The sequence below is a fragment of the Mesoplodon bidens genome (assembly GCF_964165515.1).
Source record: "Mesoplodon bidens genome assembly, chromosome: 10".
NCBI lineage: Eukaryota > Metazoa > Chordata > Mammalia > Artiodactyla > Ziphiidae > Mesoplodon > Mesoplodon bidens.
In genome coordinates, this window is record NC_138172.1 from 39299947 (window position 1) to 39322095 (window position 22149).

General features: G+C 51.2%; 2 protein-coding genes across 2 annotated transcripts; one reads left to right on the forward strand and one right to left on the reverse strand.

Moving 5' to 3' along the window:
* Positions 1-2351: 2351 nt before the first annotated feature.
* On the forward strand, positions 2352-13844 carry CIMIP7 (ciliary microtubule inner protein 7; the record flags this gene model as incomplete). The annotated part of the gene is given in 7 exon segments (XM_081246916.1): positions 2352-2378; positions 4829-4882; positions 4886-4942; positions 12947-13003; positions 13430-13580; positions 13583-13633; positions 13636-13844. Coding segments are annotated over 7 exon segments (606 nt in total).
* An 809-nt stretch (positions 13845-14653) lies between these two features.
* Positions 14654-20157, reverse strand: KLHDC8B (kelch domain containing 8B). The gene is made up of 6 exons (XM_081246570.1): positions 19460-20157; positions 17931-18440; positions 16705-16869; positions 16143-16367; positions 15943-16044; positions 14654-15505 (listed from the first exon to the last, which is right to left on the reverse strand). The coding sequence occupies exons 2-6, from the start codon at positions 18304-18306 to the stop codon at positions 15309-15311; spliced, it is 1065 nt and encodes a 354-aa protein (XP_081102696.1). The 5' UTR covers positions 18307-18440; positions 19460-20157; the 3' UTR covers positions 14654-15308.
* Between the last annotated feature and the right edge of the window lie 1992 nt (positions 20158-22149).

Sequence of the window (22149 nt, forward strand, 5' to 3'; positions counted from 1 at the left end):
AAAAACCTGCACATGGATGTTTATAGCAGCTTTTTTCATAATTGCCAAAACTTGGAAGCAATCAAGATGTCATCTTCAGTAGGTGAATGGATAAACCGTGGTACATCCAGACAATGGACTATTATTCAGGACTAAAATATCTATCAAGCTATGAAAAGACATGGAGGGAACTTAAATGCATTTTACTAAGTGAAAGAAGCCAATCTTGAAAAGGCTACCTACTGCAGGATTCTAAACAGTATGACATTCTGGAAAAGGCAAAACTATGGAGATAGTAAAAAGATCAGTAGTTGCCAGGGGTTAGAGGGGGAGGGTGGGCTGAATAAGTGGAGCACAGAGGATTTTTAGGGCAGTGAAACTATTCTTTTTGATACATGCATACATGTCATTATACATTTGTCCAATCCCATAGAAGGAACAACACCAAGAGTGAACTCTAAGGTAATCTATGGACTTTGGGTGATAATTCTGTGTCGATTTAGGGTCAGCATTTATAATAAATGTACTATTCTGTATGTGTGGGAGCAGGAGGTATATGAGAAATCTATGGACCTTCCACTCCATTTTGCTTTGAACCAAAAACTATAAAAAAAGTCTATTAAAAAAATAAATTAGGGCTTCCCTGGTGGCGCAGAGGTTGAGAGTCCGCCTGCCGATGCAGGGGACACAGGTTCGTGCCCCGGTCTGGGAGGATCCCACGTGCTGCAGAGCGGCTGGGCCCGTGAGCCATGGCCGCTGAGCCTGCGCGTCTGGAGCCTGTGCTCCACAGCGGGAGAGGCCACAACAGTGAGAGGCCCGCGTACCACAAAAAAAAAAAAAATAATAATAAATAAATTAATTAATTAAAAAAGAGCAAGAGGAGAGATTTGGCATATCCATACAATGGAAAACTACTAAGCAATAAAAAGGAATGAACAACTGATAGGCACAGTGGCATGGATAATTCTCAAAATAATTATGCTGAGTGAGAGAAGACACACACACAAAAGAATACATACTGAATGATTCCACTTACATAAAGTTCTAGAAAATGCAAATTATAGTGACAGAAAGCCAAATAGCAGTTGCCTGAGGCCAATGAGTGCCATAGAGAAGGAATACTAATGGGCAGAAAGAAACTTCGGGGTGATGGATATGTTTACTACCTAGATTGTGGTTATGTTTCATAGATGTATACATAGATCAAAATGTGTCAAGTTGTACAATTTTTTTTTTGCTTTTTGGCAGTGCCCCGCAGCTTGTGGGATCTTAGTTACCTGACCAGGGATTGAACTTGGGCCCTCAGCAGTGGAAGTACAGAGGCCTAACCACTGGACTGCCAGGTAATTCCTTCTACAACTTTTTGACTTACCATTTTTAAGATTTATCTCTGTGGATTCAAGTATCTGTAGCCAATATATAGTAACTCCATTATTTCATTGTTTGATTATTGGCCAATTTTCTCACTGTCCTCTTGTTAAACATTCAGGCTGTTTATAGTTTTTCCCCTATACAGATACAGCAATGAACATTTTTGTAGTTGTGAATACATGTGAGAGGTGATCTCCAGGGTTACTATACTAATAGGGTGGACTTTCCGGCTAGTAGGGCTTGTGCCAGTGACAAAGCCCTACTGAGTGTTTCCTGTTTTTGAACTTTTCGTTGGCACAGTTTTAGAGGCTAATCGCCAGCTTCTTTGGGTTAGTAAAAGGAGTGAACTGTTCATGTCCCTGTGTTATAAATGAGAGAGACAATAATCTGCCCAAGGCTAGCTTGGGATGGAACCATGGTGTCAGATACTTTCATGCTGCTTCTTTTGCTCCTCTGTTATGCTCTCTCCTCCTTCACTTGGGCCCTTGTAACATTCACCAACATTTGCCACCAATTAGTGTTCTCAGTCACCACAAACTCCTGAGAAGTTGATAGAGCCTTACTCCGAAGCAGCATTTTTATCCTAAGAGCTACCAGCCCCTTTAGCATTTCTTCTAACTCCATGAAATGTGTTATAAATTTATATCCCTGGCAGTATGGCTGCAGTTTTTAAAATGCAGGATTTGCCTTTAAAATGTTCGCTATTTCATTGACTGTGAGTTCATCAGACTCCACTGTGGAGCCTTATATGTTTATATAAGAACTCTCCCAAGCTGTTAATGCTGAGGGACAGATTTCTCTCAGAAAGAAGTAAGAACAGAGCAGGAAGCACAAAGGGATAGCAGGCTGGGCACTGCCTCAACAATCAGGAGCATTGTGTAGTCACAACATCCCTTTGTCACTAAGCAACAAGAAGTTGACCTGCTGAGATGCTCTTTCTCCAGAAGTACCCTCAAAAAGATAAGAGGAAAGTTTGCCTTTCCTGCTCCTTTCCCAGAAAGATGCAAAGTGCTTTAGTAGGCTCCTGGGTAAGAGTGTACTTTACATTAATCCTAGCCCCTGGCCCTGGGGTAGTACCTGAAATATGAATTACTCATGAGAGTAAAGTGAGAATGGTTTCATCCAGCATCCAGGCTAGAGGAGGACCCCAAACTGCCCACTCCCCCTCTGCCATTCTGAGGTCTCCCTACAGCTTATCTATTCTTCCTGACACCATGCCCTCTTCCATGTGTCCTGGTCTCATGCCTGGATTAGCTGATCCTCTTAGTCCTCTAGCCACCCCATTTATTCCCAGTCCTTTGTTTGATCCCCCCAAACTTCTGTAGTTTGACTGTTCTCTAGACGGGGAACATCTTGAGGCTAAAGACTGCTTTCTTCTATCTGTATGTCCCATGCCTGGAATACAGTAAAGGCCCAGTAAATACTGTTGAAATAAACTGAATAGAGAGAAAGGAGTGTTTGACAATAGTAGAAGGATGGACAGACGAGTTGGATGATCCAAGCCCTCAGTGGGATGAAAAGATAAAGGGCTTCCCAGGCATGCTTAGGAGCCCACTTTGATGGCCAGAGGACAGCTGGGAACAGGTTCTTTCTGCTTAGGACTATGATCATGGTGTGGACCAGACACACTGTCCTCTCCAGGGGGTATTCAGGACAGTGAGGTTGGGCCATAAGAGTTCCCTGGCCAGACATGGTCATCCATGTTGTCAGCCTAATGACGTCAGCACAGTACAGCTTCTTATACCCCCAATAGGTGCTCATTTCTGTCTTCTGCCAGTCCTTGTCTCTGAAATTCTCTCCAGAAAGTATCCACTGTTGATGAAGTACTTCTTTGGGAAAGTTCATTCTTTGTTTAAGTGCTCCAGTTTCAGAGGGTGCCCTACTTGCCCCAGAAAAACAAAGTGTACAGCAAACAAGTGTTCATGACTTTGTCAATAGATGCAGAATATGTATCCATTTAATCCTGGCTTTTCAGTGACCTTTGACCTCTATAACAATGCAGGGAAGACAATGAAGGGGACGTCCTCTCAGATCCCCCAGGGAAGGACCACGCTACTAGATGGTGTCCCTGTTCTCAAAACTCTGCTCAGTGCTTCCTAAGTCACCCCAACTCAGAACCTGTCTGGTCCCCTTCCCTGCTGAAGTCTTCCCTTGCTCTTGGAAGAGAATCCATATTCCTAACCCAGTCTAGGTCCTGTCCCTCCCTGACCTCACCTTACTTCTCATCTTGCTCACAGTCTTTTAGTCAATAAGGCCTCTTTTTTTTTTCGGTTCTTCCAACACAACTTTCTCTCTAGCCTCTGAATCTTTGCACTTGCAGTTCTCACCACACAGAATGCTCTTCTGCTGCCCCTCACATGGCTGACTCCTTCAAGTACCACGCCCGTTGTCATGAGATGCTGTCCCTGCTCCCTGTCACTCTTTTTTTTTTTTAGATGTTGGGGGTAGGAGTTTATTAATTAATTTATTTATTTTTGCTGTGTTGCATCTTTGTTTCTGTGCGAGGGCTTTCTCTAGTTGTGGCAAGCGGGGGCCACTCTTCATCGCAGTGCGCGGGCCTCTCACTATGGCGGCCTCTCTTGTTGTGGAGCACAGGCTCCAGATGCGCAGGCTCAGTAGTTGTGGCTCACGGGCCTAGTTGCTCCGCGGCATGTGGGATCCTCCCAGACCAGGGCTCGAACCTGTGTCCCCTGCATTAGCAGGCAGATTCTCAACCACTGCGCCACCAGGGAAGCCCCCTGTCACTCTTTTTTTTTTTTTTTACTTTTTTTTTTTTTCTTTGTGGTACGCGGGCCTCTCACTGCTGTGGCCTCTCCCTCCCGTTGCGGAGCGCACGCTCCGGACGCGCAGGCCCAGCAGCCATGGCTCACGGGCCCAGCCGCTCCGCGGCACGTGGGATCCTCCCGGACTGGGGCACGAACCCATGTCCCCTGCATCGGCAGGCGGCCTCCCAACCATTGCGCCACCAGGGAAGCCCCCCACTGTCACTGTTGATCTAGTCATCAGGTTCTTTCTCTCCTGACTCTGTTCACTTGTCTTACTCCCTCACCAGAAGGAAGGTTGATAGGGGCAGGGTCTTTCTGTCTTTCCACTGCTGTGTGTGTCCCCAGCCCATATTAGGACCCTATGAAGAAAGAAAGAGAGAGAGAGAAAGGAAGGAAGGGGGGGAGGGAGGGAGGGAGGGAGGAAGGAAGGAAGGAAGGGGAGGGAGGGTGAGAGGAAGGAGGGGAGGAAGGAAGGAAGGCACCCTTTCCTTACAGACATAACCCTCCCAGATGGGCCAGCACAGCTGAGGCCAACTGTTCTAATGATGGATGGAGACACCCCTCTATTGGCCCCCCTCCAGGGTGTCCCTCCTCCTCTGATTCTTTTTATTGTCAGGAACTCCCAGGAGAGGCTTCTAGCCTGGGGGCTCTGAGGTCTAGGACTCAGGGTGGGGGTTGGGGTGGGATTCACCCTCACGCCTGCCTTGTTACAGCACAACAGTGGCTTCTATGGGCACTACAGAGGCCAATTCAAGAGTGAAAGTGCTTGAGAATATCACCTTGCAGCCAAGCCCCAGCCCCCAGCAGTGTTCCTGCAGCGCTGTCAGGTACAAGGCAGCCCTGGGTGCAGCTGCCGCGGCTGGGCCAGATTCTGCTTCTCTCAGGCCCCAAGAGCAATATCCTCAACCCTACCCCAACTGGACTGACACTTGAGGCCAGCCTATCCCCAGGACTTGCATGAGGCCTGGCCCCTCTTCCCTGAAATGTCAGGTCCTCCCCCTATAGATACGTGGGTGGAGAAGAGCCAGTACCAGGCTGGAAAGTTTTGCTCACTGCTCCTTCTAGATGGAGGAAGAGTCAGGGCCCAAGTGGGGTGGGTGGCCATGGAGAGAGAGCCTCCAGAACCCAAGAAGTAAGCCTTGGGTTTTGCAGACGGCTGTCCTTCAGCACAGATTCCTTGATGCCATGAAAGTCAATGGTCTAGCTCACAGTCAGCCTCGTAGTCCAGGGGCTCAGGAGTGAGTAGGAGGCCTCCTCTGGTCAGTAAAACAGCATAGAAAGTGGCAGGTGTCCACCCCCATGCCTAACCAAGGAGGGCTGGAAAGGAGTGATGGCAGAACCAGCATAGGGTGGCTGTAAAAGGCTTCCAGATAACAGGAGAGGGACGCAGGGCTGCAGGCCCTCCACTGCTTCCAGGCCTGGAGACAAGGAGGGGACACTGAGTAGAGTCAGGGTCCCAAAAGTAAAAAGCCCACTCAAAACAGGAGAACTCAGGAGGGTATACATATAAAGGAGTAGGTGTGGGAGCTTCAGGGAAAGGCATTCTCACAGGATGGTAACAACCAAGTGGTCAGTACTACTGGGCCTGAAGGAACAAGGGGAAGGCATGGCTCCTAGAACCCAGAAGGAGAGAGTCATATGGAGAGGGCTTTCCTGAGAGAAGTGGTGATTTCGGGTGGAGAGACACAGCCAGGTAGGGGCGGGCCTGGAAGGGAGCCAGGAGAAGAAACACCTCCTCCCTCCTTCCCTCCATCTCCTTTCCAGGCTTCCTTTCAGGTCAGAGAGAAGTCAACCTGGTGAGAAGTGTGCTCACATCAGACTCCTGGGAAAGATCAGGGTGGAGGAGGGCTGAGAGGGACCTGGAGGTGTGCCTGGAACATGCTCCGCCCACTGCAGCTTCTTGTTTCCCAGCCTCTAGCCAGGTCCTACTTGACTGGCCATCTGGATTCTCTACAAATTGCTTTCCCAGGCCAAGAGCAGGGTCTTGGAGTCTGCCATGCTACAGCGCCTGAACTTCCTTAGCAAGCCCAGTTGGAATGGCTACCTGGTACTGCCTACTGAGCCAGGCCCAAATGCAACTCCAGACTGCTCATCTGGGGCCACCTCCCTTGAGAGAGTGATGAGGTCTGCATAGTGCAGGGACAGAGGTAACCTGGGCACTTCCTGCTGGGTGTCTGTAGTAGTCCTCAGTGGCAGCTCTCATCCTAAAGACCTGAATGTCCTCTTAGTCTGTCCCCCAGGAACAGAGTAGAGGACATATTTGGGGACTTTTTTTTTTGGCGGTACACGGGCCTCTCACCGCTGCAGCCTCTCCCGTTGCGGAACACAGGCTCCGGACGCGCAGGCCCAGTGGCCATAGCTCACGGGCCCAGCCGCTCCGTGGCATGTGGGATCCTCCCAGACCAGGGCACGAACCTGCGTCCCCTGCATCGGCAGGCGGACTCTCAACCACTGCGCCACCAGGGAAGCCCTGGGGGCATGTTTTGTTTGAAGTGAAGTCTTGTTACATGTTGGCATTATCAGCAACCCCAAAATAGCATGGTCTGTGTATCTTGGGCTTAGATTGTACAAATGCCAAGTCTCCTGACTCTTTCTAGATCTAAAGGTGTTTTAATTAGTGGGACTACTCAGGGAAGGTGCACATTCTTTTTTCTTATTTGCTGAGAGATACCAAGTGTCAGCTGGCTGACTGCAGCTATTCTTGTTGAAAACCTTTCCAAGATGTGGCAGCCACTTAACCTTTCGTTTGGGGCAGGTAGAAATTTTGTCATCCAGATGCAAGAAGATTCTTTTTTCTTTTTATTCTTCTTTTTCTTTTTTTCTTCTAAACCAGATTAGTTTATTTCTAGCCTTCACCTGTCTGACTCTTGGGAAATGTAATCCTGGTCTTGTCTGTTCTTAAGGTCAGGCCAGAGTGCCAGGGCTCATGGTTGGAGGCAGGTCCTTCTTTGGTGGTGCCGTGATTGCTGTCTCTGCCTCTGCCCCACCCCCCACCATGCCTCAGTCTGCCACAGGGACTCCTCACTCAGTACCCCACTAATTGCACACTGCCCAGCCTCCAGAGAGGCCCTTAGTCCTCCCACAGGCAAACACTGACCCATCCCAGGAAACCTACTTCTCTTCCAAGGCCTCTTTAGCTTGAACCCTAGCCCAAGCCCTACCTGCTCAGAGACCACGGATTTTACCACCTGAGTGGAAAAGGAGCTTTAGATGGTTTAGAAGCAAAGATGCAGGTGAAATTCTCCTCAGGGACAAGAATACTTAGAACTGCCTGGGTGGAGAGGAAATGACTGCACTTTTCACTAGACTCCCACGGTTGTGAGAATAAAACTCAAGTCAGTGGGAGTCGATAGATTATCCTGTCACTGTAAGAATAGTGAGTTTCCAAATTCAGACCTGCCTCCAACAGCAGAGGCATCCACATTCTACGGCTGTGTACAATTTTATAGCTAAGGGTAGAGATGGGGGAGGGATTGGGGGGGCAACTGGAACATGCCCCAGACCTCCAGATTTTTTAATTGAAATTTTTATTGAGATGGTTGTAGATTCAGAAACAGTTGTAAGAATTAGTAAAGAGAGATCCCTTTTACGCTTTGCCCAGTTTCCCCCAATGGTAACATTTTGCATATCTATAGTAAAATATCACAACCAGGACGTTGACATTGCTGCAATCTACCTATTTCATTCAGATTTCCTCATTTGTGTGTGTGTATTAAGATCTATAAAATCTTGGAATTCTCTTGGTGGTCCAGTGGTTAGGACTCCACGCTCTCACTGCTGAGGGCGTGTGTTTGATCCCTGGTCAGGGAACTAAGACCCCACAAGCCACATGGCATGGCCATAAAAACCCATAAAAATCTATAAAATCTTTTTTAAATTAATTTTAATAACAGTATAGCTGATTTACAGTGCAAAGTGAATCAATTATACATATACATATATCCACTCTTTTTTAGATGCTACTCCCATATAGGTCGTTAAAGAATACTGAGTAGAGTTCCCTGTTCTATACAGTAGATTCTTATTAGTTATCTATTTTATATATAGTAGTGTGTATATGTCAATCCCAATCTCCCAATTTATCCATCCCCCTGCTTTCTCCCTTGGTAACCATAAGTTTGCTTTCTATATCTGTGACTCTATTTCTGTTCTGTAAATAGGTTCATTTGTACAATTTTTTTAGATTCCACATATAAGTGATATCACATGATATTTGTTGTTCTCTGTCTGACTTACTTCACTCTGTATGACAAGTTCTAGGTCCATCCCTGTTGCTGCAAGTGGCATTCTTTCTTTCTTTTTTATGGCTGAGTAGTATTCCATTATATATATGTACCACATCTTCTTTATCCATTTCTCTATTGATGGGTATTTAGGTTGCTTCCATGTCCTGGCTATTATAAATAGTACTGCAATGAACATTGGGGTACATGTATCTTTTTGAATTATGGTTTTCTCCAGATATATGCCCAGGAGTGGGCTTGTTGGGTCATATGCTAGCTCTATTTTTAGCTTTTTAAGTAATCTCCATACTGTTCTCCATAGTGGCTGTTACCAATTTAAATTCCCACCAACAATGTAGGAGGGTTCCCTTTTCTCCACATCCTCTCCAGCATTTATTGTTTATAGATTTTTTCATGATGGCCATTCTGACTGGTGTGAGGTGATGCCTCATTGTAGTTGTGATTTGCATTTCTCTAACAATTAATGATGTTGAGCATCTTTTCATGTGCCTCCTGGCCATCTGTATGTCTTCTTTGGAGAAATGTCTATTTATATCTTCTGCCCATTTTTTGATTGGGTTGTTTGTTTTTTTGATATTGAGCTGCATGAGCTGTTTGTATATTTTGGAGATTAATCCCTTGTTGATCACTTCATTTGCAAAAGAAAAAAAAAGATCTATAAAATCTTATCACCCGTGTAGGTTTATGCATCCACCATCACAGTCAAGACACTGACCAACATCACAAGGATCCCTGATCCTGACCTTTTATACCCATCATCCTCGCATTCCTCAACCCTTCCACTGTCCCTAACTGCTATTTTTCCTCCATTTCTAAAATTTTGTGACTTCAAAAACGTTATGTGGATGTAATGATACAGCATGCAACCTTTGGGGAATGGCTTTTCTTGCTCAGCATAATTTCCTGAAGATTCCTCCAAGTTGTGTGTATCAATGGTTTAATTTCCATTACTGAGTAGTATTCTGTGGTATGTATATAGCAGTTTACTTAACCATCCATCTATTAAAATGTATCTGGGCTGATTCCAGTTTTTACCTCTTACAAATAAAGTTGCTATGAACATTTGTATACAGGTTTTTGGGTGAACATAAATTTTCATTTCTTTGGAATAAATACGTAGGAGTGCAATTGCTGGGTCATATGATAGTTGCATTTATTTATTTTTAATATTTTATTTATTTATTTATTTGGCTGCACCGGGTCTTAGTTTTGGCACACGGGATCTTCTTTGCCACGTGAGGGATCTTTAGTTGCAGCATGCAGGACCTTTTTTTAGTTGTGGCATGCGGGACCTTTTTGTAGTTGCAACATGCAGAATCTTTTAGTTGCAGGCATGCAGACTCTTAGTTGCGGCATGTAGGATCTTGTTCCCTGACCAGGGATAGAACCTGGCCCCCTGCAATGGGAACTCAGAGTCTTAGCCATTGGACCACCAGGGAAGTCCCCGTAGTTGCATTTAAGTTGTTTGGTTTTTTAATGTGGATGGAAATTTTTTTTAATTGAAGAAAAGATTCTTTAAATTCTATAGCACTTTACAATTTTCAAAAGTTTCATACACATGATTTCATATAATCCCATAATAACTCTTTTTTTCCCCTACCCCTATATTGTACCTCCTGCATGTTAAGTTTTTTTTTTTTTTTAATTGTCAAACTGTTTTCCAGAGTGGCTGTTTTACATTTTACATTCCCACCTGCAATGAGCAAATGATTGTATTTCTCTGCATTCTCACCAACATTTGGTGTTGTCTCTATTTTTTATTTTAGCCATTCTGATTGATGTGTCATGATAGCTCACTGTGGGGTTTTTTTGTTTGTTTTTGTTTTTTTTTGGCTGTGTTGGGTCGTCATTGCTGTGCGCAGGTTTTCTCTAGTTGTGGTGAGCAGGGGCTACTCTTCGTTGTGGTGTGCGGGTTTCTCGTTGTGGCTTCTCTTGTTGCGGAGCACAGGCTCTAGGCACGCAGGCTTCAGTAGTTGTGGCACATGGGCTCAGTAGTTGTGGCTTGCAGGCTCTAGAGTGCAGTCTCAGTAGTTGTGGCAAACGGGCCTAGATGCTCCATGGCATGTGGGATCCTCCGGGGCCAGGGCTCGAACCCGTGTCCCCTGCATTGGCAGGCAGACTCCTAACCACTGCACCACCAGGGAAGCCCTCTCACTGTGGTTTTAATTTGCATTTCCCTAATGTTCAGTGATGGTGAACATCTTTTCACGTGTTATTTGCCATCTGTATATCCTCTTTTTTTTTTTTTTTTTTTTTTTTGCTGTACACGGGCCTCTCGCTGTTGTGGCCTCTCCCATTGCGGACGGAGCACAGGCTCCAGATGCGCAGACTCAGCGGCCATGGCTCACGGGCCCAGCCGCTCTGCGGCATGTGGGATCTTCCTGGACCTGGGCACGAACCCACGTCCCCTGCATCGGCAAGCGGACTCTCAACCACTGCGCCACCAGGGAAGCCCCTGTATATCCTCTTTGAAGAAATGTCTTCATGTCGTTTGACCATTTTCTAATTGGATTGTTTATTTTGCTGTTCAGTTGTGAGAGTTCTTTATACATTCTAGATACTAGTCCTTTATTGGATATGTGATTTGCAAATATTTTCTCTCAGTATGTAACTTGTCTTTTCATCCTTTTCACGTGGACTTTCACAGAGCAAAACTTAAAAAAAATTTGTTGAGGTCTAATTTATTGATTTTTTTTCTTTTATGGCTCTTGCTTTTGGTGTCACATCTAAGAACTCTTTGCCTAGCTCTAGATTCTGAAGATTTTCTATTTTTTTCCTAAAAGGGCTCTGGGTTTTTAATCTCTTGTGTCAGTTTGCTTTATGAGGAATGAAAGGTAAGGCCAGCTGGCTTCCTACCTTCAAGGAGCTTTCATTCGATTTGGAGAACACCGGCTGTCTAAGGCGGGAGGTCCCAATAGGGGAGCTTGTTAAAGGCTCCACCCCGAAGATTCTGGTTCAGAGATCTGGGATGGAGCTAGCCCCTGACTTTTATGTAGGAACTTATTGTCAGCCATTGCTCATACCCCAACCCAGCCAAGATTGGACTCACCAGATCAGGTATTTCATTCTGGTCTACAGCAGGAGAAGCTGAGTGGCTGAGGTGGAGGGACCCTGGGGGCAGAGATCAGGCACAAAGGCAAGGTGGACAGTCTTGGGAGAGATTCCTGCTGAGGTCTAGGGGCCTGAGAGGTGGTCTCTCTCTGCCTGGGGATGGGGCATGTCTCTCTGGCCCCAACTGGGCTAAAGCAAATGCCCTGGGTACCTTCTGTTCCTGTTCATTGATTTAACAGCAAATATATATTGAGCACAGTGCCAGGCTCAGTGTTGGAGTTATGGATGTGAGTAAAACAGACAGTAACCTTGCCCATGAGGTGCTTGTGTTCTAGTCAGGGGCATCGGATGGTAAACAGCAACATAATACATAGTAATACAGTATGTTAGAAGGTGAAAAATGCTGGGTTGGGGTGATGGGACTGCTGGTGTAGTAGTGGTCAAGGAAGGCCTCCCAAGAGGTAGGTGAGAGGGAGTCATGGCCAGCTGGGAGAAGAGTCCCAGGCAGAAGTAACTGGTAGTACAAAGGTCCAAGGTGGAAGTAGCTAGTGTATTTGAGGAACGGTGAGGATGCCAGTGTGGCTGGAGGTAATGGAGGAATCAATATCATGTGGGTCTCATGGACCACTATGATGACTTTGACTTTTATAAACATGAGGAACTGTTGTGGATTTTTGGCAAACAAGGAGTGTGATCTGATTTACATATTAAAAGAGTTATTCTGCCTGCTAAGAGGACAATAGACTGGAGAGGCAAGCTTGGAAGTAGGGACACCAAGTGGGAAGCTCTTGCAGTAATTGAGGCATGAGGGGAAGGTGGCTTAGACCAGAGAAAGCAGCGGCCATGCTGAGAAGTGGTCTGATCCTGGGTACATATTGAAGGAAGTATCAGCAGGATTTCCTGGCACACTGGATGTAGGGTGTGAAAGAAAAGAATCAAGGGGACTCCGAGATGTTTGGCAAGATCTAGCTGCCATGACCTGAGCTGGGGGAGGCTATAGGTGGTTTTGGGGAATGATCCAGAGCTCAGCCATGTGTTTGGAGATGCCCGTTAGACATTTACATGGGAATATGGAGCAGGTGGTTGGCTAGTGAGTCTGGAGTTCGGGAGAGAGCTCAAGCTCTAAAGAGAAATTTCAGTTTCCAGGTGGTATTTAGGGCCAAGAGGCTGGGTTGCTGATGAGAGAGTGAGAGAGGAGGAGAGAGCTGGAGCCTAGTCCTGGATGATCTAAAGGACCCAGTGTGAAACTTAAACCACTGCCCCACTAACGGCAGGATGTCCTGGAAAATGCCTCAGCCCCTTCCTCAATCAGTGGCCCCAGAGGCTTCTGCTTTGAGAGCAAGTGCTGGGATGAGATGTCCCAGGAATGAGGTGTTGCTTTAATTTGTATCTGCCCTTTCAGTGTGTTGGCAGTTTAGCAGTTTAAGGGTGGTAGCTCCTGGCAACTTCCCTCCATTATGGGGCCCTGAGTTAGCATCTTGGGGACAGGTAGGCATCTTCTTTCCCCGTTCACCTTCTTTTTCACTGTCTTTCAAGGAGTCAGCGCAGCAACATTTCTTCTCCAAGCATGACAACCACACTTCCTTTGACAAAGTGAGTGCTAGAGAGAGGAAGGAAAATGGGCAGACTCCCAGCCTAGGTGGAAGTTGAGGTAGGGTGGAGGGGATAAGACATTGCAGGGAGAGAGGGCTCTTTATACAGACAGAGGAGTGTCTGTCTTCCTGACAACCTCTTTCTTCTGGGAAACAGCCCATTCTACAAACAGATGTACCTCTGCTTTGGTTTCCCCCACCAGCTTGCCTGACAATGTGCAAATATCTTAGGAGCCACTGACTTTCTGGGGGCTTCATTCACTCTGGAATGGAAGGCATGACTAGGGATGCAGGCCAAAGAGGCTGGGGTACAGGCCAGGGAGGCCAGGCACAGGCCAGGCATCACCAGGCCAGCTTGGGTATAGGAGGGGCCCAAGGAATTGCCTGGTGCCAGGACTGTGGGCCAAGGGCCCGTACCGTTGAGGAGGGCCCCTACCGCCTGCTACAGGGAATCGGAAGGCGGAAAGACCTGGAGCGCCTGTGGTGGCAGCACACCTTCCTGTGCTGGGCACCCTGTGAACTGGAGTTGCGCCAGCCGCGGCCCCTTGAATCCTCCTACCAGGCTGATTTCCGGCCGGGGCAGGACTCAGTGACCTCCCCCAGCGCCTTGTCCACTTTGTGCAGATCCAGCCTCCCGTGCCAGCACCACCTACCAGCAGAACTTCTGCCAGGCATCCCGTGGTGGCCATTGTGGCAGTGACAACATGGGGCCCCAGGCCCCAGTCACCAACACACTGCCTGACCTCCCAGGGATCCCAAGACCCAAGCTGCTGCAGCATTACCTTCATGCTGGGGTCTCTGAGTGTCTAAACTGGTCCAGAACATTAAACAAGGACAGCTAACTCAGTGGCCTGTCTGTGCTTGCAGCCCAAGAGATCTCAGAGGCTGGAGAACAGTAAGGCACAGCCAGGCCCTGCACCTGGCTCCTATGTTGCTTGTGCCATGGAGCCTTGTGCTGGTTGGGGGAGGTGCTGCCTGGGGAGTCTTGCCAGTGAGTGAGAAGAGGTAAGGCCTGCAGGAGGCTAATGGTCCAGGAGGGTTACCTTGGCCACAGCAGGTGGGTTCCAGGACCCCAAATCTGTTCTTGCCACAAACTCAACTGTGAACCCCTTGCAATCAGTACAGCTGCAGGGAAAGCAGAGTCAATAGTCCCTACTAGTGGGCAGCAAAGACTGGAGGAGGAGGCAAGGGCTGGCAGCTTTGCTTCTTCTGGGAGGCTACTGCCTCTAGGGTCTGGTGAGTGGCAACACAGTCATGCCTAAGAGACAGCTTCACCACAGCTGGGACAGAGGGACAGCCCCCACTGGACACCCGCCCCGCCCCTGCCGCCGGAGGTGAACAGAGGCTTTGAGGATGCTGTGTGATGTGAATCTTGTGGTCATCCAGATCCTATGGTATTTTGTTGCAGTTTTCTGAGCTCTTCTATGGTCTTGCTGTGAGTGCCCTCTAACAGCCAGGGCAATAGGGGATGGGGGTCATCCTATGTCACCAACAGAGAACTGAGGCTTAAGTGGGGCTAAGACACCAGGACACTTTGGGGGCAGAGGCCAGATCCTAAAGGCTCCTCTAGACCCTCATCCCCTAAGGAAGTTGAGGGCCAGGGGCTCAGGGGCAATGCAGGAGTCCACACCAGAGGCCATAAGCCAGATTTAGCAGCACTTTTACTTCCACATCTGAACTCCCTGGATCCTCACAACAGCCCTGTGAGGTAGGTAGGGCAGGAAGGTTTCAGAGATCCTCATTTATAGATGAGGATGCTGAGGCACAGAGAGGTGAAATGACTTTCCCAAGGTCACACAGCCAGCAATGTAAAGGGCCCAAAAGCCACCATTTTTCTGGCCCTCTGGAGGTCCCCACATCCACTCCTGTACCCCTCTGTGTTCCCACCCTCTCTGACCTCTTCTGAGTCCACAAGGGCCTTCAAGGCAGGCTGACAGCTAGGATTTTCCAGGAACAGCCATTGGGGAGGGCCTGATCAAATCCAGGTAGGCACTGACCTGTGGGGCAGGAGGCCAGCTCTGCCCTCCCCCACTTCCCAGTTGGACAGAGGGCCCAGTAGGTTCCAGAGCAAGGGTGGAGCTGGGCATGGTCCATGAATGAATGGGAGTAAAGGTGGGTATAAAGGTATGTGTGTCCTTTGCTAAAGATGAAGGCCACCCCCAAGTCCCAGACACAGTGTCTCAAGTGCCCCACCCTGTACCTCCCTCATCCCACAGAGCCACAGTGAGCTTTCTCAGCAGCGAAAGGAACCACAGACAACTGCTTCTGGCACTGAACTGCTCCAGTGGACAGGTCCCATCAGGCATTCAGACCCCATCACACAGACACAGTGCCTCCACAGCTTGACTGGGACCCTGGGCCACACCCCCGATGGCAAACAGCCAGGGCCCAGCCTGCAGACTAGAACAGGAGCAGCGGGCCGTGGGCATGGCAGGCAGTGCCTCCCAGCGCCGCCGTGCAAGGCTGAAGCCCTCCACAGAGCCCAGAGGGCACGGCTGGTTTCCTACAGGAAGAAGACAGATGTTGTAAAGGGCACAGGCTCCAGGGGCTCCAGCTCTTTTGCTCCCTGAGCTCAGAGCATGGCCCAGCATGCATTACCCCAGGATGGGCTATTCATGCACTGCTACTCATTGCCCCCATTTCATCATTCATTCATTTATTCATTCACATTTCTATTTCTCCATTCACTCAGTGGTCATTTGTCCTGTTTTTATCTTCTAGGCCCCTGCTGGTACAGAACCCACAGTTAGGTGCTGAGAGACACCCCAAAAGCTGAGCCAGGCAGACCACCCACTGACTGTTTTACAGATTAGGAAAGGGAAGCTCACAAAGCCCTGACCCCTGGAGTACCTAGAGAAGGGCAGGAGGTGGTGCTCACGCAGGGGGCTACTCTTTCCTCTCTTGGGCTCCCCTCCTATCCCTAGCCCCACAGAGACTCACCAAGGCCCCCAATGGCCACGATGTGGTCCCCAAGTGAGCCAACCACAAAGTCGGCCCTCTTATCTCTCATGCGCAGGCTGCGGGGCAGCTTGGTCCAGGACCCTGCAGGGGAAGGGAGGTCAGATCTAGCCCCCTCACACACACTGCACCCCTCCATCCCGTGGAGAGTGGGAGAATAGCCCAGATCAGCCACTGCTCACCATGCTCCAGGTCGAACATCTCCACAGTGTTGACAAAGTGTGGGCGGGAGTAGAAATTGTGGGGCCCGGGCTGCTGCAGGCCACCCAGGCTAAAGACGCTGCCTTCGGCCATCGCGCAGCCGGCAAAGGCCCGGCGGCTGGGCAGGCTTGGGTGTCGGGTCCAGGTACGGGCCTCCAGATCAAAGGCCTCAAAAGCAGTCACTGGGAGCTTGCCCTGGCGGCCCCCTGCCAATGGAATTGGGGCACCTGGGAGGCAGCCCAGGAGGCCTGGCAGGCTCTTCCTTTACCAGGTTGCTGAGCCTTTACCACTGCCCACCCCAGCTACCCATACCCAGCTGTGTGCACACCAGAGCACAGATCAACCCCAAAGATCCTTAGGCACTGGGGTTTGGTTTTCCAGCCTCAGCAGGACCACCAGAGGTCAGAGCCTTAGAGCAACCCTGGCTCAAACCAACAAAACTTCTCTTGTTCCACCATCCCAGACTAAGCTTGATCCCAGCCAACCTATACGGATAAGTGCATTTGGACTTCAAGCCAATTTTCCACATCCCCAGGTCCTTACCCAGGACATAGATCTTGTTCCCGTTCAGGAAGGTGGAGGCCCCGTAGCAGGGTGTGGGCATCGAGGGCAGCGAAAGCCAGCAGTCCCGGCGGGGTTCATACACCCGAACCTGGGCCTGGGGGGTTGTGTCAGGGCCCATTCCCCCCAGTGCATACACCATACCATCTGCAGAGAAAAGAGTAATACAGACTATCCCTGGGCCTGGCCACAGCACTCCACCCTGACAACTGCCCTGGTCAGGCCTGGAGGTAGCTTAGGACACACCTATTTATGGTACCCCTCCCTGGCAGCAGAAACCCTCCTGCCTGCCTGGAGTGGGGGCTGGGAGAGCTAGGATTCCTACTCTGACCAGGGCCCCTTCAAGTGAAGAGCAGGAGGCAGCCAATCTAATTATAAGCCGTCTCTGTCTCCCTGGAGATGCTATGGCAACCAAGTCTGGCATCCAAGCAGGACCGGTGGTCAGACCTGGAGGCCACAATGTAGGGACTCTCATGGGGGAAAGAGGGTGGGGGATGGTTTAAGCCAGGGGTGGGGGCCATATGGAGATCTGTTCAGCATGGAGCTCAGACTGGGGAGGGGGCTCTGGGGATCAGCTGGGGGGCTGGGAGAGGAGCTTGGGCCTGCAGGATGGGGGTGCTCTCCACAAGCCTTCTGCCAGCACTTCTGTACCCTGCCCTTTCACTAGAGTAGGTTCTGGCCCTGTTGTACCCTCAGGGTCAGCTGGGGGCATGTCTGGGGGCCTTGGGCAGACAGCCAGTCAGCTAGGGGCTTCCATGGCAACTGCCTCCAGGCCAGCTTGGCTTTTGTCCATCTCAGTCTCCCTGGTTTGTTTGTGTGGCGTGAGGAATTTAAGCACTTGCTGGGCTCTGAGCCAAGGCCCTGCTCCCATCCCCCTCTCCCAGACTATTTATAACTGTGGGAGTCATTGGGCCACCCCTCCTTGTCTCTTAGAGAGGAGGAATGGGGCAGGGAGGTGGCTTGGGCCTCCCATCATGCTGGTGGCTAGCCTGGGCTCTGACTCCCACCTCACAGCTGGAAAAGGCAGTTTAGGCTGCTGCTAGCCCAGCTCAGAGCTAGGTAGGGAAGGGTACAAGAAACAAAGCCATGTCCAGGGCACCCAGGCAAAATTTACAGCTCTTGCCCAATCTCTGAAGGTAAGGGACCAAGTCAGGAAAGAATGGAGGGTGTTGGGGCACCTGAGGGACCTTCCTTGGGAGGCCACTCACCTCTCTCCACAGTTGCAACCCCCATGGCTGCCTGAGGGAGAGTGGCCCGACGCTCCCAGCGGCCCTCGTCAGCCAGGAAGGCCTCCACAGCAGCTACCGGGCTCTGGCCCTCATCCACACCGCCCACCACTAGCACCTGCTTGCCCAGTACCACAGCAGCCGCACCAGCCCGGGCAGTGGGCAGGGGCGCCAGTGCCAGCCACGTATGTGAGGCTATGTCCAATGTCTCGGCAGTGTCCAGAGGCAGTCCAGCTCGGCCACAGCCCCCCAACACTAGCAGGTGCCCATCCTGGTATGCCACTGTACCATATACCCGGCAGGTGGGCATGGGTGGGAACACCTGCCAAGCAAAGGCCCGGCCACCTCCTGTAGCCATGGTGTTCACCTCCGGTGGCAGGCCATGCTATCTGCTCAGGCTGCAGGCCTCAATGAAGGGCATGATGGGGCTGCATCTTGACTCTACCGGGGCTACAGGGGAGTGTGGGGCCAGTCCAAGGACTTTGCTTTCACCTAGAGAAAAGAGGGAAAACAAAGGGTCAGAGCCACTGACCAGCCCCTCAGGGTACAGATGTGCAGCCTGGCCCAAAATTGCTGGTGGGAAGAGCAGAGGGAGGACACACCTCCACTGCCTAGCACATTGATGTGGAGGCCCTCCTGGAGTGGGAAGGAGGGCAGTCTCCCAGTTACCCAGGCAACTTCCCGACTTCCTATGGGGCTTGAGGAATTCTCCTCCCATATGGGGCTTGAGGGATTCTCCTCCCATACCTTGCCCTCACCTAGTTGGGGTTTGAGGAATTCTCCTCCCATATGGGGCTTGAGGGATTCTCCTCCCATACCTTGCCCTCACCTAGTTGCTCCCCGGTTGAATCTAGGTCTAGGTGGGAGATAAGGTGACTAGGATAGGACTTTCCACCCTAGCCCCCTTCCCTTTCCCTCAACAATCCTCACCCTGGTGCTCTGCATCAGTGGAGTTTTACTGTACCCTCCCCCTTACTGGCTTCCAGTGTGCTCTGGGCAGCCATCAGGGTCTCCAACCTGCTGCCAGGGATCAGAGTCCAGGGTATCCTTAAAACCCCTTTGGGAGCCATTCCATAGACTGCATCCATTCCCACCAGCAAAGGCCAAGATCAGGGTGTTTGAGACTGGGAGGGGAGGGGCTGGAGGCCAGAGTCCCACATTTCCCCTCAAGATCTACCCTCAGGGGTTTGCCCATGCCAAATCCCCAGAGGCCTGCCTCTTGGTGTCTGGAACGGGGAGGGGGATGATTTTTGGGAACCCACCAGCACTGGACTCTAGGTTCCCAGAGTCCAGGGCGTTGCCAGCAGGAATGGGCAGCTGGACTTCAGAGATTCCAAGTTCCCTGGCTTCTCCTTTCCCGCGGGGGACCACGCTCCTGGGACCCCTGGCGCGAGGGCCTCTCGGCCCCAAACTTCCAGCTCGTGGAAGGGGGGGCGGGTCCGGGCGAGTGCGCTTGGGTTCTACACCCCGCGCCCTAAACTTCCCCTGAGCGCGGCTCCCGCGGGACTCACCGGCCGGGGCTCCGGCGCCGCCGGGGCGCAGGGTCCGCGGTTCCGGTTCCGCTGGTGCCTGCTCTGGCTGGGTCTGAGGCCGGGCTCCGGCGGGGCTCCGGCGGGGCTCCGGTGGGGCTCCGGCGGGGCTCCGGCTCTTCTCCGGCGCGGGGCGGGGCTGGACAGGGTCCGCCTCTCGTCCCCCCTCCCGACTCGGGAAAACCTCCCCCCTGCTTTAACCCCGCACCTGCCGTGGCCGGAGCAGGGCGCGCCGACCCATGGTCACACGCAAACCGGTGAACAGACAGACGGACATGTGGACGCTGGGCCTGCCCAGGATTTGGGGTCCGACCTCGGACTGGGGGAGAAAGGAAGCAGCGGTGGGCCGCACGACACGTGTATGGTGGGGGCCGTTCTCAGCAGGACCCAGCCTGGGAGCACCGGCGAAGGGGCGGGCCAGCAGAACCTGGGGGCTTGAGAAGCTGGCGCCTGCCCACCACCGCTGCGCTCCGAAGAGCCCACGACAGGCTTCGCGGCGGCGCCCCCTGGAGGCCTCTTAGGGTATGTCCTGGGCCTTTGGTGGGGGCAATGGCTCGGTCGCCCTTCCCCAAGCACGGATGAGGGCACAGACCAGATTCTGTGGAGCACACTGAGGATAGCAGGGGGTGGAGGAGCAGAAAGTGCCAGCCTCCGTACTTGACAAGCCCTTCCACAGGCATGGGTGGGGGCAATTTTTGTGGGGGAGGGTAACAGAGCAGGTGATGAAGAGTCAGAGGCCAGGGGACCTCCCAGGCAGGTCACTCTGGGCTTATTCTGCAGGGCCTGAGGCCTGGGCTACTCTGGGACCCAAGGCACTTTGTGACTGTCCATCTTCAGGGTCCTGGGCCTGCCTCTAGCCAACTCCGGGGTCAGGCGAGAACAAGTTGGTGGGACACAGGCAGACCTACCTCAGACCCAGACCCTGGCCCATCCTATCTTCTGAGCATTAAGAGTACTGGCTGGGCTTCCTTGGTGGCGCAGTGGTAGAGAGTCCGCCTGCCGATGCAGGGGACACGAGTTCGTGCCCCGGTCCGGGAAGATCCCACATGCCGTGGAGCAGCTGGGCCCGTGAGCCATGGCCGCTGAGCCTGCGTGTCCGGAGCCTGTGCTCCACAATGGGAGAGGCCACAACAGTGAGAGGCCCGCGTACCGCAAAAAAAAAAAAAGAGTACTGGCTAAGTCTGTGAGCTAGGGGCCCATTTGTACAGGTCAGTGGTCACCTATGAGAAGAAGTCCTCGTGATTGTTTGTGCTTGCTACCATTTGTCCCTCTTTCATGGACAGCATCTGCCTCTTTCTCCAGAAGCACACCTGGAGACTGAGATACAAGTGCATATAGTTAATGTGGGAGATGAGGACAGGAAGCACCAGTAGAGGAGTGGCAAGGAGACAGGGAAAGCAGCCAATAAAGGGGTGTGTCATCAAACAAGTTCCCACTGTGGGCAACAAGGACCAAATCCTGCTGGGGACTCTGGGAGCCATTGTAGAACGTGGGCCTCACATTATTGTTCCCATCAGAGCAAGGGAATGCTAAGGTATTCATTCTCAAATCTCCATCAGTCATGGGTTGAGAGAAACTTGGAGACATGAATACCCTAGCCTGCCTGACTTCTGGCCAGCCTAGAGTGTGGGCAGAGCCTTCTGACCAGAGAGAGAGTCTTCAGTCCCTTTCAGGGGCTGGCAGATGGAGTTGGACAGCCCGCATGGAAATGGTGCCAAGGCTGGTTGCAGATCCTGGCTAGAAGGCTTCCATCCTCCCACTCCACTCTGCCCCCAACATGCTCCTCACTTAGGCCAGTCACTGGTACCTTCCTCCACAGGGTATTCACATTGTCCTGCAGACCCCCTCACATTTCCCACTATTCCCTTTCCAGTCCCCTTCCCCTCTCCTTTCCAGTAATTAAGCACATAAATCCTCCTGCCTTTAGATACCTCCCAGCACCCCAAGTCCTTCCATTGTCCCCTTCCTTCCAGTCAAACTCTTGAAGTCATCTTATATCTGCTACCATCTTATATCTGCTACCACTGCTCCCCAAAACTTGGTATTGCCAAAGTCACCATGGAACACCATATAGCTAAAACGGGGCGGGGGTGGCGCTTGGTCTTTTTCTCAACTGAAATCTTTCTGGCCTCTTCAAAGCCTCACCCACCCTTGTGACCTTGGCTTCCTCCTGCTGCTTGTCCTGCCCCTCGGAGGCTTTTACAGGCCCTGCTTCCTCTCCCTCCCCAGGAAGTGGCTCCTCAAGACCCAGCCTTGGCTTTTCTCCCTGGCACACAGACTCCCTCCTGGGGTGATCCCTCCAAGACCACTGGCCTCACTCACATCTAGATCTTCACCAGATCTCTCTGCTCAGGTGGATATGGGTCTAGGGTCCATCACTAAGGGATACAAAAGATGCCAAATGGAGAGGAAGGGCTGGATCCTGGGATGGCCCTGTGGTCTCTCCAACCTCATCTCATCTGATCCCAGTTATGCCTGGGATGGTCAGCATCCACCAAAGTCCAGGTCAAGTCAGACCTGGCCCTGATGAATGATCCCAGAGTGTTCCATCTGGGACATACTGGGTACCAAGAGGCAAAAGGATCATCCTCCCCTCAGGAAGCTAGGTACCCCAGACCATTTCCCTGAACCCATATCATCCCCACAGTTCTAATGTGTGGAAGGGACACAGA

What these genes read in the sequence shown, in the direction of transcription:
- KLHDC8B (XM_081246570.1), bottom strand. Translation starts at nt 18,306, where the DNA reads ATGGCTACAGGAGGTGGCCGGGCCTTTGCTTGGCAGGTGTTCCCACCC. An exon ending in GGTTGCAACTGTGGAGAGAG is followed by an intron (nt 16,870 to 17,930) that starts GTGAGTGGCCTC and finishes TTTTCTCTGCAG; the next exon opens with ATGGTATGGTGTATGCACTG. An exon ending in CGTGGCCATTGGGGGCCTTG is followed by an intron (nt 15,506 to 15,942) that starts GTGAGTCTCTGT and finishes TTCTTCCTGTAG; the next exon opens with GAAACCAGCCGTGCCCTCTG.